We start from the raw sequence: 14,291 nt of genomic DNA on the forward strand, positions 1-14,291 counted from the left end.
GGTCACATGGAGAAGAGGAGGTGGCTGTACAAGAGAGGGAAGGCAAGCCTGTCTGGTGTTGGTTAATAAAAAATGTTCAGATGTTAAACCCATGCGAAGTTTGTCTCGATGAAGAACAACATGATGTCAGAAGTTGGAGTGAGGTCTGAACAGGGAGAGTAGATGAATACTGTGTGCAATTGAGAAAGATACTCAGTGGGTATGAAAGAAAAGCTGTAATGACAGGGAAAAAACAGACCGGTGTGGCGAGGGAGCACATTGTTCCTGAAGTTCAGCAGTCACCGGATTTGCCAAGAGAGATTCAGGTGAGAGGCCGAGAGTTCCCGTTATGGATAAGCTAAGTCCTCCCACGCCTATGCAGTTTACTAGCAATCTAGCCGATAATTGGAAACGTTTCAAACAGTGATTCAACATATATTTAGATGCTAGTGGAGCGGGAAGGAACGATGAAAAATTGAAAGCGTCTATTTTTCTGCAAGTGATTGGCAAAAATGCTTTGGATATCTACAACAGCTTTCAAATTGATGAGACAGCTTTTGAGTTGGGCACTTTGATGAAAAAATTTGAGGAGCATTTTATCCCAAGTAAAAACATCATATTTGAAAGATATAAATGTTTTTCCTGTGACCAGAAACAAGGTGTTAGCTTCAACCAATACTTAGCTAAGCTTCACACACTGAGTAAGTCTTGTGAATTTGGAGATTTGAGAAACTCACTAGTTAAAGACAGAATAGTTTGTGGAATTCCAGATAATGGACTCAGAGAAAGACTGTTGAGTGAAAAAGATTTGACCCTGGAAAAGGCGGTGAATATGTGTAAGTCAGCAGAAACCACACGAGCACAAGCTAAGGAGCTGCACAGGGCAGACACAACAGCGGATGCTGTGAAAACAGAGAAGGAACACACAAGGCATTTCTGAAAGCAACAGCAAAGCAAAGAGGAAGGCTCAAACAGCAAATGCAGCAGATGTGGAGGTAGACACATTCCAAAGATGTGTCCTGCTTATGGGAAGTCCTGCAATAGCTGTGGGAAGAAGAATCACATTGCAAGGTGCTGCAAAACTGGGGCTAACAAGAGAAAGGTGCATACAGTTGATGAGGAAATGGAGGAATTCTTTGTGGATTCTGTACAGACTGTGGCTGCTGGTAAAAAGGAATGGATTTTTCCAGTGACTGTGAATGAGACAGTAATTCCATTCAAGCTTGACACCGGAACTCAGGTGAATCTGTTATCCATGGATGATTATAAGGCTCTCACAGTAAAGAGTAAGATTTACCCTGTAAAGTTAAAAGTGACAGGCTACACTGGAGTGAAAGTTCCAGTAAAAGGGGACTGTATGGTGACCTTAAAGCGCAAGGGACTGCACTTAAAATCACAGCTACTTATTGTGGAAAAGGGAGTACAGCCAGTATTAGGTCTGAGTGCATGTGAAAAGCTCAACCTAAGCGAAAAGAGTTTTCACAGTAGCTTCACCTACCAATGATGACCACACAACACTCATGGAAGAATATGCAGATGTCTTTGAGAGGCTCGGATGCTTACCTGGTGTACACAAAATTCACATAGATGAGGCAGTGGCTCCTATTGTCCATGCATACAGGAAAGTTCCATTTCAACTTAGAGATAAATTGGAACAGATGAACGTCATACAGAAATATTTTGAACTTAAACAATAGCTGATAAGTCAAGAACAAATGGAGCAATGCCAGAAAGAGATAAAGGCAGCCATAAGATTACTTCGGTCAGATGTTAAAGCAGAAATTGGCAGTAGTTTGAAAGATTTAGATCAATCTTGCGTGGAACCAAAGAGTGACCTGCATGTTACTTTAGAAGAGGTATAAATCTTCAACATGAAAAGAAAAATATGAAGGAGAATTTTCCCTTTGCTGTCAATGAAAGAAGACATCCAACTTACAATGAGAGGTTAAGGCTGACTAAATTCAATTTTAAGGACTAGCAGTGGCAAGGAGAGTTGCTAAGAGAAAACCTACGGCAACAGGAAGGGAAAGAAAAACAGAAACAGAATCACAACAAGATGGCGAAAGGCCGACCAGTCCTGAAGCCTGGGGATCAAGTGCGGATCCGAGATCGTGATTCTGGCAAGTAGTCCATGCAAGGAGTTGTGCAAGTAAATCCACATTCATACCAGATCCAGACGGAGCGAGGGACACCTCTGAGGAGGAACCATGTGGATCTACAACCACAAGCTCCAACCCATGGCTGTGACCCGATTCCTGTCAGTACACCAAAGGGGCCAGCATATGGAGAAAATGAACGTGTGGACCAGGGTTCCCAGGAAAACATCAATGCAGCAAATGAAAGCAACACACCTGCGGAAATAAGTCCCAGACCAAAAAGGACCATTAAACCACCTCAGAGACTGATTGAAAGCTGCTGAGTGAACAAGGGTTCTTGGCAGGTTTATAAGGACAAAGTATTGTGTTTGTATTTCTTTAAAGGGGGAAGATGTGTTATTATGTGTTATTCTGTAGTTATAATAAAGAACTACAGTTCCCAGTAGGCAAAGCAAGGGGTCGCATGGGGGAAAAGGAGATGGCTGTAAAAGAGAGGGAAAGCAAGCCTGTCTGGTGTTGGTTAATAAAAAATGTCCAGATGTTAAACCCACGCAAAGTTTGTCTCTTGATGAAGGACAAACATAATAATGGGGACCAGGCAGGAATGTGGGGGTGAGGCCAAGATCAGATCAGCCCTGATCTTTTTGAGTGGCAGAGCAGGCTTGAGGGATCGAGTATCAAATCAAGTCGAGTTTATTGTTATGTACACAACTACAATGAAAACTTGCTTCCTGCAGCATCACAGGCATGTAGGTATAGACAACACACAGAATATAAGTGATACATGAATTATATACAGCAGTGAAGAAAAATAAAAGACTTTGCAAAACAAGACCTTAGTGCAAAAAGACACAATCAGAGGCAAGTCCATGGTAGTGTAAGAGGTGATCCGTAGTGTTCTGGTGGTGAGGTAGGGTTAGAGTTGTGCAGGTCGGTTCAAGAACCTGATGGTTGTAGGAAAGTAGCTGTTCCTGAAACTGGTGGTGTGGGACTTCAGGCTTCTGTACCTCCTGCTCAACAGTAGCTGCGAGAAGACGGCATGGCCTAGATGGTGGGGATCCTCCATGATAGATGCCACCTTCTTGAGGCCGCACTTCCTGTAGATGCTGTTAATGGTGGGGAGGGCTGGGCCTGTGATGGACCGGGCTGTGTCCACTACTTTCTGTAGCCTCTTGTGTTCCTGTACAGTGGAATTGCCGTACCAGACCATGTTGAAACTAGTCAGGATACTGTCAGGAATGACCTACTTCTGCTCTTGTTGTTGAGGTTCTTTTACCCAGCCTCTCAAGCAGCAGGTGTTGTTGAGTCAGTTATATCTATTCTCAACTCAGGAGGCCATCGGTTGGTCTGTGGAATGGTGGTTCTCTAAGGAATGTGCGATGAACTGGTCTCCAGAAAGCTCTCCAGCTAATAACTTGCAGAGCTGGTTTGGCCCGGTGCTAGTGAGAAGTAGAACAATGCAAATTGGTAAATTGGTAACTGGTTTTATTATTGTCACATGTACAGTGAAAAACTTTGTTTTCCATGCCATCCATACAGATCATTTCATCACATCAGTATATTGGGGTAGTACAAGGGAAAATGATAACAGAATGCAGAATAAAGTGTCACAGTTAAAGAGAAAGTGCAGTGCAGGCAGACAATAAGGTGCAAGGTCATAACAAGGTAGATTGTGAGGTCAGGAGTCCATCTTATCGTACAAGGGGACCATTCAATAATCTTTTAACAGTGGCATAGAAGCTGTCCTTGAGACTGGTGGTACGTGCTTTCAGGCTTTCAATCTTCTGCCTCATGGGAGAGGGGAAAAGAGAGAATGTCCGGGGTGGGGGGGGGGGGGTCGTTGACTATGTCGGCTGCTTTACCGAGGCAGCAAGAAGTATAGACAGGGTCCATGGAGGGGAGGCTGGTTTCCGTGATGTGCTAAGCTGTGTCCACAACTCCCCACAGTTTCTTGTGGTCTCAGGCAGACCAGCTGCTGTACCAAGCTGTGATTCAACTTTTTCAATATCACTCACAGGATGAGTGAGGTCTCATTGCATTACAGTGGAATATTTTTTTAAGGAGATTGTAGATCACTTTGAGGAAGAAATATTTAAACACTGCTCACATCCTCAGTAAGTCACAATGCCAGAGAATTGTAATGGGATGCATTCACAGTTATGTCACTCTTATGACAGAAGTTCTTCTAAACTCCTAAGAGATAAATATCCATTAGTTTCACTTTATACATTCAGAGCATGTGGATGTCGCTGGCAAGGTCAGAACTTATTGCCCACCCCTAATTGCCCCTGAATTGAGGAGGCAATTAAGAATCCAGTGTTGGATCTGGAGTAACACATAGGGCAGACTGGGTAAGGAGGGCATCCTTCCCTGGAGGGCGCTGGTGACCCTGATGGGTATTTACCACATAAATGCCTTGACTGATGAAGGTCAGCACCCCAAGCGCCTTCTTCACCATAGGATCATGGTGCAATACAGCACAGATAAGACATCTTTATTAGTCACATGTACATCGAAACACACAGTGAAATGCATCTTTTGCGTGGAGTGTTCTGGAGGCAGCCCGCAAGTGTCGCCACGCTTCCGGCGCCAACATACCATGCCCACAACTTCTTACCCATACATCTTTGGAATGTGGGAGGAAACCGGAGCACCGGGAGGAAACCCACACAGACACGGGGACAAGGTACAAACTCCTTACAGACAGTGGCCGGAATTGAACCCGGGTCGCTGGCGCTGTAAAGCGTTACGCTAACCGCTACACCACCGATACAGGCCCTTCAGCCCAACCAGTCCATGCCAGCCATGTTGTCCACCCAGCTAGTCCCTGTGTTTGGCCCATATCCCTCCAAGCCCCATATCAACAAGGTATGGCAAGCATCAGTGTGTTGAAGGTGCTGTACCCTAGCAATGTTCTGGCAGAACATTGGGCCTCACTGTCCCTTCTCTGACCATGACAATACATTTACAATTTCCAATGTTCCAGGCACCAGCACCATCAACAGGCTTCCAAATAGTTCAGGAGGGGGTGAGCTTTTCTGATTTCTTTGGGAGGGGGAATTCACCTTCCAGGACAGTGTCTGAAGGGAGAAAGGAGATTGCAACCAGCACAGGAGTCAGATGCTTGGTTCAGTAATACACGCATGCAGTAAAGGTCTGATGTTATGTCATTCTGTGGTTCACACTGAGTCAGCGATTGCACAATATTGACAGCCGGATGGAACGTTCCCTTTAATGCAGTAAGCCGGTGATGATATTGTTCCATCTTGTAGTGAGCCAGCAGCTGTTTCGAGGGAAACACCCCTGTGTGCTCTCTGAGGCAGTGTAAGCCGAATCTGAACAAACCAGTTTTTGCTGTAAATTTGACAAGTTCCTTTGTGTGGCAGTTGAACAATCTCTGGGTCTTCCTCATCGACCTACATCGTAAAGCAGGGCTGAAGGAACCAGATGGTGGGATACTGCTGATATCTACACCTAGTGTAACCTCCTTATTGCCTCTCAGAAGCTGCAGTAGGAATGTGCCAAACTGTGAGTACTGGATAACAACCGTAACAAACTGTTGCTTTCACTTTCATAGGCCGCATTCCTTGATTGGTGGCAGGGTGTTTCCGAACTTCCTTCTCCCTTTTTCTCGCTGCTGGGGTCCGTTGTACAATGGATTAATCAGCTGAGTTTATGCCCCAGTCTCTAGGGCTGTGGAGTCTGTGACAGCACCCTCTCACACTGTGACACTGTCCTGTTTGTATCCAGTCAGATTCACCTCTGTAAGTAATGTGATCACACAGCACACTGAGAACTGATATCATTATTAGGAGGTCACGTCAAATACCGGCAGTTTGGTGGGATCAGCCAGTCTAAGGATTGGGAATTTTAATTGTGTCTCCCCTGAGGCTGCAGATACTGGAACCTGAAGCAAAGAAAACAAACTACAGCAGGAACTCAGCAGGTCAGGCAGTATCTTGTTATGACCTTGCACCTTATTATCGACGTAAACTGAACATCATCTGTAGCTGTGACACTTTACTCTGTATTCTGTTATTGTTTTTACCCTGTACTACCTCAATGCACTCTGTACTACCTCACTGCACTGTGTAATGAATCGATCTGAATGAACGGTATGCAAGACAAGTTTTTCACTGTATCTCGGTACAAGTGACAATAATAAACCAATTCCGATACCAATACCACCTGTAGATAGAAATGGACCATCGATGTTTCTGATCGAGACTCTTCATCTGGACTGGATTCGACTTCTCAACCTGAAAAGTCGACTGTCCATTTCCCTCTACAGGTGTTGCCTGACCCGCTGAGTTCCTTCAGTAATTCGATTTTTTTTAAACATAGAGGAGTTATGACCAAATCCACGTAGAGTTACAGCAAGAAGCAATCTGCTGGAGGAACTCAGCAGGTCGAGCAGCATCTGTGGGGAGGGGGGAAGGAATTGTCGACGGTTTGGATCGAAACCCTGCATCAGAACCTCCAGCAGATTGTTTGTTGCTCCAGATTCCAGCATCGACAGTCTCTTATGTCTCAGCTGTTCACAATCTCTTACACCGATCTGAAATCTTGTATTCCAGGAACGAGGACTTTTAGCCACAGAGACTGGGAACACTGGGGTTGTCTTTGCTGCAGTGATGGTTGAGGGGAGATTTGAAAGAGGTGGACAGGATTGGTTTAGATAGCGTAAGCAGGGGGAAGCCAAAACAAGGGGGAAGCCAAAACAAGGGGGAACAGATCCAAAAATCTTTTGTCTAAAAGATTTAGGGTTCAGGGAAAGATCAGGTGGAGTGGGACTGGTGGATGCTCTACAAGGAGATGGCAGAGAATCAGCAGGCTGAACGGCTTCCTTCTGTGCCAAACTTTTATCCAGGTTGGTCTGCAGATAGTTCAGTGGCACCGTCATCTGGCTTTTACTGTGTTGCGCTTGCTGGGATCTTGTTGTACGTTAATTGGCTGCAATGCTGTTATTACAACAGTGGCTGTAGAAGCACTTCATTGGGTGTAAAACAATTCGGCATGTTGTGAAAGGCAAGTCTTCCTTTGTTCTCCAAGGGCGAAGAGCACAAAATCCTTGTTAAAAATTACTTTTGGTGTCAGGCCTGTGTTCAGCTGCTTCAACAGTTCCTCACCTGGATCCACCGACCGCTCACCCCTCCTCACCTGGATCCACCGACCGCTCACCCCTCCTCACCTGGATCCACTGACCGCTCACCCCTCCTCACCTGGATCCTCCTATCACCTGCTAGCTCTTCCTCCACCCCATCCTCTCACCTCCTTATACTGTCCACCTACCCTCCATCTTTCAGCCCAGATGAAGGGTCTCGACCCGAAACGTCGACTGTCCATTTACCTCCACAGATGCTGCCTGACCCATTGAGTTCCTCCAGCATTTTATTTGTTGTTTAATGAAGCATCAACTGACCTCAGAGAACAGAGAAAGGCAAAGAAAGCAACAACTGGCTTCTCGCTATATTCCTGCTTCACGGACGATTTTCCTTTGGTAATGTTTTAGAAACTTAAACAAGCACATTGGGTGTAATCTCCTGAGCTTTATTTAAGACAAGTGTAACGATTTAAGACTTTCACAATGCTTATCTTACATTGTCTTCATTGTGTGGTACTGGAAGTGTATCGCAAGGTGGTCAAGTTCAGAATGGTGTTGTTGGAAGGGAATAAAGGCCACTCATGACTCTGTGGAGTTCAAGAAAGCCAAGGTTTTATTCAAGTGTACGCACAGGAAGAGATCTTGAGGAACTTCTCAATGATGCAGTAACATTTATGGTTCTCTTTCTCCTTTCACTGAAATATTTCATGACAGTCTCTAATATTTTCAAGGTTGCGTAGACTCACAGATGTTCTTGTGTTATCTCAATCCGTGCCTCAGGGTTGTTAGCTCCCCAATCATCCTGTCTGGTCCTCATTTCCCCTTATCTACTCTCTCTGACTACCAATGACTCCTTCTTGCTCGCAGTCCCTTGGCACTGAGGATGACTTGCTTTCACTCTGGTTTTATGGGGTCTGAGGAGGCCAATGTGGGACACGCAGGCTCATCCACAGATGGGGCATGAGGTTACTTGTGGGGCGGGGTGGAGGGGGGGTCATTAGTTTGTGAGTTGGTCTACTCCCTGGCTTACACGGGGAGTCTATGTTCTCCTGATGCCTGGTGACAAGTTTCTGAATACCATCCTGAAGGTCCCTTCTCCATTTTGAGAGATCCTGGGCCAGAGGTTCCCCTGAGTCAGTGGGAATGTTGTGTTTCTTTAGCACACCCTTGAATCTTTTTCTCTGTCAGCCTGGTGACCTCTTCTCGTGACAGAGCTTGGAACAGAGCAATGAATAGTCTACTGTTTCTGCTTGTGGAACCATCATTCTCACAGCCAGTATCCCATTGTGCCAAGTTATAGTTACAACATTAATGTTAAGATAGAACATAGAACAATTACAACAGAAGTCAGGCCCTTCAGCCCACAAAGCTGTGCCGAACATGTCCCTACCCTAGATCTAATATTAAATCCAACTTGTATAAGTCATCAATCCCCAGCATCTAAACGTCTGGCCCATTGATACAGACTTCAAATTCTACTGTTGTACAGAGAAAATTAAAGTCAAATTAATTCATGGTATTATAAAGCTATATCAATAATAGGTTGTTTTACTTAAAAAAAACAGTTGGTTCACTAATAGTGCTGAAGGAGGTCGTCTGCCCTTACCCGGACTGGCCTGTATGTGATTCCAGACTGACTAATGTTATGGACAGCTGAGAACAGGTCCTTCAGCCCATCGAGTATCTGCTGACCATCAACCATCCACTTACACCAATCCTGCGCTCATCCCAATTTTTATTCTCCACACGTTCCCCATCAACTCCATCCAATGTGGCTGACTCTCAACTATCTCCACAATTCAAGGGGTGATTGGGGATGGACAATATATCGTGGTCTTTGCAGTGAGATCCACCGAAGTAAACAATTTCCTCTCTCACGTATGGCTTCACCCTACACCCTCTGCACTCTGACCTGCAAGGCTTCCCCTTTCAGCAACATCTCAGTGGTATACATACGACCAAACATTCTCATCCCCTTGGTCCTTCCTTTTACTGTAACATCCCCCAGCTTTGTCACCAACATCTCCCATTCTGATCTTCACAGATTTTACTCACTCCACTGTTGCACCTTATTGTCTGCCTGCACTGTGCTTTCTCTGTAACACTTTATTCTGCATTCTGTTATTGTTTTCCCTTGTACTACCTCAATACACCAATGTAATAAAATGATCAGTATGGATGGCATGCAAGATTTTCACTGTATTGGTATTGGTTTATTATTGTCACTTGTACCGAGGTACAGTGAAAAACTTGTCTTGCATACCGATCGTACAGGTCAATTCATTACACAGTACAGTTACATTGAGTTAGTACAGAGTGCATTGAGGTAGTACAGGGTAAAAACAATAACAGTACAGAGTAAAGTGTCACAGCTACAGAGAAAGTGCAGTGCAATAAGGTGCAAGGTCACAACAAGGTAAATCGTGAGGTCAGAGTCCATCTTATCGTATAAGAGAACCGTTCAACAGTCTTATCACAGTGGGATAGAAGCTGTCCTTAAGCCTGGCGGTACGTGCCCTCAGGCTCCTGTATCTTCTACCTGATGGAAGAGGAGAGAAGAGAGAATGACCTGGGTGGGTGGGGTCTTTGATTATGCTGGCTGCTTCACCAAGAGGTATAGACAAGGAGGGGAGGCTGGTGTCCAGCCTGGGTTTTTATGTTCAAATCTTTTAAATTCTTCTGGACTTTAGAGAGTGAGAAGGATCTCAATTGAAAGAGGTAAAGACAGAGTCCAAGGAGGTGAGGCTGGTGTCCATGATGTGCTGGGCTGTGTCCACAACTCTTTGCAGTTTCTTGCGGTCCTGGGCAGAGCAGTTGCAGTACCAAGCCGCGATACATCCAGATAGGATGTTTCCTATGGTGCATCGGTAAAAGTTGGTGAGAGTCAAAGGGGACAAACCAAATTTCTTTGGCCTCCTGAGGAAGTAGAGGCGCTGGTGAGCTTTCTTGCCCATTGCATCTATGTGATTTGACCAGGACAGGCTGTTGGTGATGTTCACTCCCAGGAACTTGAAGCTCTCAACCCTCTCGACCTCAGCAACATTGACGTAGACAGGTGCATGTACACCGCCCCCTTTCCTGAAGTCAATGACCAGCCTCAATACCTTAGTACGTGTGGCAATAATAAACCAATTTGCCAATTGACATCCAAACCTTCAGCTATTCCTTGAATGTGGGATCAGGAGGGGATGGCCTACTGTTCCAGGCTTAATATTCTGGTGAATACTTTTGTAAAGTTGACCTTGCTGGATGTGGCATGCAGTAATCCCATTCAGATCCACCTTACACCTGAGAAAGGCCTAGTTTTCCTGAGTGCACCTGGCACCAATTGGCCCATATCCCAATGTAATCGAATCCACGAATTCTAGTAAATCTCTTCTGCACCAAAGCCGCCACATCTTTCCTGTAATGGGGCGAACAAAATTGCACACAATCCTTCAAGTGTGGCCTAACCAAAGTTTTATATAGCTGCAACGTGACTTCCTTCCTCTTATACACAATGCCCTGACCAATGAAGGCAAGCATGCCAAATGCCTTCTTTACCACCCTATCTACCTGTGTGGGCACTTTCAGGGAGCTATGGATTTAGACCCCAATACCCTTCTGTACATCCCTTGCAGATCCTCCGACAAGCCTCCCACCATCACAACCTGGCAATGTGACACCTTTCCATTACTGCTGGGACTAAATTCAGAATGCCTACAGAAACGTGCTGTGGGAGCTCTTGATCAGCATCTGATGAAAGGGCATCACTGACTCAGCTTCTCTCTCCACAGATCCTGCCTGGTCCTCTGAGTGTTTCTTAGCATTTTCTGATTTTATTTCAAACATCCAGCATCTGCGGTATCCTACCTTCTGAGAATTGGCCTTGCCACTCAACCCTTGCCCCACCATTGGACAACAAAATGACGGCCCTGCTGGTCTTCGGTGACCTACACAGTGTTGAAACAGTTTCCCCTGTTTGTTTTGCAGAAAGCATAGATGAACAGCAACAAAACAGAGAGCTTGAAAATAGTCATCATTGGTTCTATGGAGTAAGTAGCAAAATATTTTTTCTTACCTGTTATCCTGTGGAGATATTCCAGGAGAATTTGGGGAAAGTGGTGACGAGGAGGAAGGAGGGGTGGGGGAATAAAAAAATAAGATACTTGTAAGACAACGTCATGGGAGGGTAATGTTCCAAACCTAGAAAATCAGCCTTGTAAATCACACAGAGTTCACACATATCCCTTGAGCAGTGAGCCATACAGTTCATCAGGATCTAGAGACCATCCACTGTGTGTCTGCTCCTGGCCAGGAATACACATTGCAAATAGCCATAGAGCTAGACAGCACAGAAACAGGCCCTTCAGCCCAACTTGTCCATGCCGACCAAGTTGCCAAACTGAGCTTTTCCCATTTGCCTGTGTTTGGTCCATATCCCTCGAAACCCTTCCTTTTCATATAACTGTGCAAATGGCTGTTAAATGTTATAATTCTACCCGCCTCTACCACTTCCTCTGGCATCTCATTCCATATACACACCACCCTTTGTGTGAAAAATTTTCCCCCCAGGTCCCCTTTAAATCTTTCCCCTCTCACTTTAAACATGCCCTCTAGTTTTGGACTCCCCTACCCTGGGGAAAAAACTGTGACCATCCACCTTATCTATGCCACCTCATGATTTATAAACCCCTCAGCCTCCTATGCTCCAGGGGAAAAAGTCCCAGCCTATCCAGCCTCTCCTCATAATCCAAGCCCTCCAATGCCAGTAAGATAAGATAAGATAAGATAAGATAAGATAAGATAAGATAAGATAAGATAAGATAAGATAAGATAAGATAAGATAAGATAAGATAAGATAAAATAAGATATCTTAGTCACATGTACATCAAAACACAGTGAAATACACATTTTGCGTAGAGTGTTCAAGGGCAGCCCGCAAGTGTCGCCACACTTCCGGCGCCAACATAGCATGCCCACAACTTCCTAACCTGTACGTCTTTGGAATGTGGGAGGAAACCGGAGCACCCGGAGGAAACCCACACAGACACGGGGAGAACGTACAAACTCCTTACAGACAGCGGCCGGAATTGTACTCGGGTTGCTAGCGCTGTAATAGCGTTACGCTAACCGCTACACTACCGTGCCTGCCCACAGTAACATCCTTGTAAATCTTTTTTGCACCATCTCTCATTTAATGACATCCTTGTCTGGAATCTGGAATATTTCTGAGCTCGGAAAGTCACAGATTGTCTGTGCGACCAGAGCCACTGTACTGAGGCAGGGTTTTGACCCGAAACATCGACAATTCCTTTCCCCCAACAGATGCTGCTTGACCCAATGAGTTCCTCCAGCAGATTGTGTGTTGCTCCAAGGTCAACACTGATTTATTCCATGGAATTTACAGATCAGTGAAAGGCTGTCAGGAACAACTACTTTGTTCTCCTCGTATGCATCACCATATCCTATCCTTTGTGTGTTTACCTTCTTTCTCTCAAATGAATTTGTCCTTTGGGAGCGAGCTCCCCATTCTCACCGTCCTCTCAGTGAAGGAGCTTGTGTTCAATTTGTCTGAGTGTTAACTAAATATTCTGCTTAGCTAACCTGTTATGACCTTGCACCTTATTGTCTGCCTGCACTGCACTCTCTCTGTAACTGTAACACTTTACTCTGCATTCTGTTATTGTTTTTACCCTGTACTACCTCAAAGCACTGTGTAATGAAATGACCTGCATGAACAGTATGCAAGACAAGTTTTCACTGTACTTCAGTGCAAGTGACAATATTAAACCAATTCCAATTCCAATTCGATTTTCGCACAAGATGAAGCAACTTCTATCCCAAACCCTTCATTATTTTACACCCCTCATTTAGGTCACTCCTCAACGTTCCCTCTTCCAGAGAGAGAAGACCCCCAATCTCTCCTGATGGGGATGATGTGGGATGTATGTTTTCAGAATCAGAATCAGAACCAGGCTTATTATCACTGACTTATATGTTGTGAAATTTGTTGTTTTGCAGCAGCAGTACAGTGCAAAGACATAAAAATCTATAAATTACAAAAATAAATAAATAGTGCAAAAAAAGAGGAATAACGAGGTAGTGTTCATGGGTTCATGGACCGTTCAGGAATCTGATGGTGGAGGGGAAGAAGCTGTTCCTAAATTGTTGAGTGTGTGTCTTCAGGTTCCTGTACCTCCTCCCCGAAGGCAGTATCAAGAAGAGGGCATGTCCCGGATGGTGAGGGTTCTTAGTGATGGATGCCGCCTTCTTGAGGCATCACCTCTTGAAGATGTCCTTGATGGTGGGGAGGGTTGTGCCTGTGGTGGAGCTGGCTGAGTCTACAACCCTCTGCAGCATCTTGTGATCCTGTGCATAGGAGCCTCCATACCAGGCGGTGACGAACCAGTCAGAATGCTCTCCACTGTTCATGTGTAGAAATTTGCAAGAGTCTTTTGTGACATACTGAACATCTTCAGACTGTTTTCTGTGAATTCCCAACATCCACATCCACTTGCAGACACTTTCACCAGAGACACAAGAAGTTCCAAATAAGGAGGTATACCGAAGTTATGAGACACATTGATAAATAGGAGAGGAAGAGATGAGGAGGTATACGAAGTTATGAGACACATTGATAAATAGGAGAGGAAGAGATGATTCCCCAGAATGGAGATGACTAAAACCAGAGGATATAGATTTAAGGCGAGGAGTTAAAGGTGAGGTGAAAGCAGGTTGTATCACAACATTTAAGAAGTATCTGGATAAGCACTGAATCACCAAGGCAAAGAAGGTTGTGGACCAAATGCTGGTAAATGGGATTAATATAGATAAGTATAGATGAGTATTTAATGGTTGGCATGGACATGATGGGCTGAAGAGCCTGTTCTGTGCCGTATGAGGTAACAGAAGCTGCACCTCTCCTACACAGGAATCTGCTCCTCTGATGGCCTATGCTGGCAAAGGCTTTTTCAACTCTTTTGAAGCATCTCTGATGATCTAAAGGACATTTCTATAAATCAAAAAAATATATAAATAGTTCAGAAAAAAAGTTAAGAAAAAATACACCACATCATTTCTTCCAGTGGTTCTTTCTTTAGAAATTGCCAAGCTCTGGATGCAAATTCCTT

General features: G+C 44.8%; 1 protein-coding gene across 4 annotated transcripts in view; it reads left to right on the forward strand.

The window, feature by feature from the left end:
- Positions 1-5,339: 5,339 nt before the first annotated feature.
- Positions 5,340-14,291, forward strand: part of LOC127580809 (ras-related protein Rab-7b-like) — a 68,565-nt gene continuing 59,613 nt past the window's right edge. For 2 of the 4 annotated variants that reach the window (XR_007957879.1, XM_052034716.1), the window contains exons 1-2: positions 5,340-5,603; positions 11,152-11,213. Coding sequence is in view for 3 of the 4 variants with exons in the window: in XM_052034716.1 (XP_051890676.1) it covers positions 11,161-11,213 (53 nt within the window). In the remaining variant the exon portion in view is untranslated. Of the gene's footprint in view, positions 5,604-5,741; positions 5,840-11,151; positions 11,214-14,291 lie in introns of those variants that run through there. The other 2 variants (XM_052034715.1, XM_052034717.1) reach the window with 2 other exon arrangements.

This window comes from Pristis pectinata, chromosome 20 (assembly GCF_009764475.1).
Source record: "Pristis pectinata isolate sPriPec2 chromosome 20, sPriPec2.1.pri, whole genome shotgun sequence".
Lineage (NCBI taxonomy): Eukaryota > Metazoa > Chordata > Chondrichthyes > Rhinopristiformes > Pristidae > Pristis > Pristis pectinata.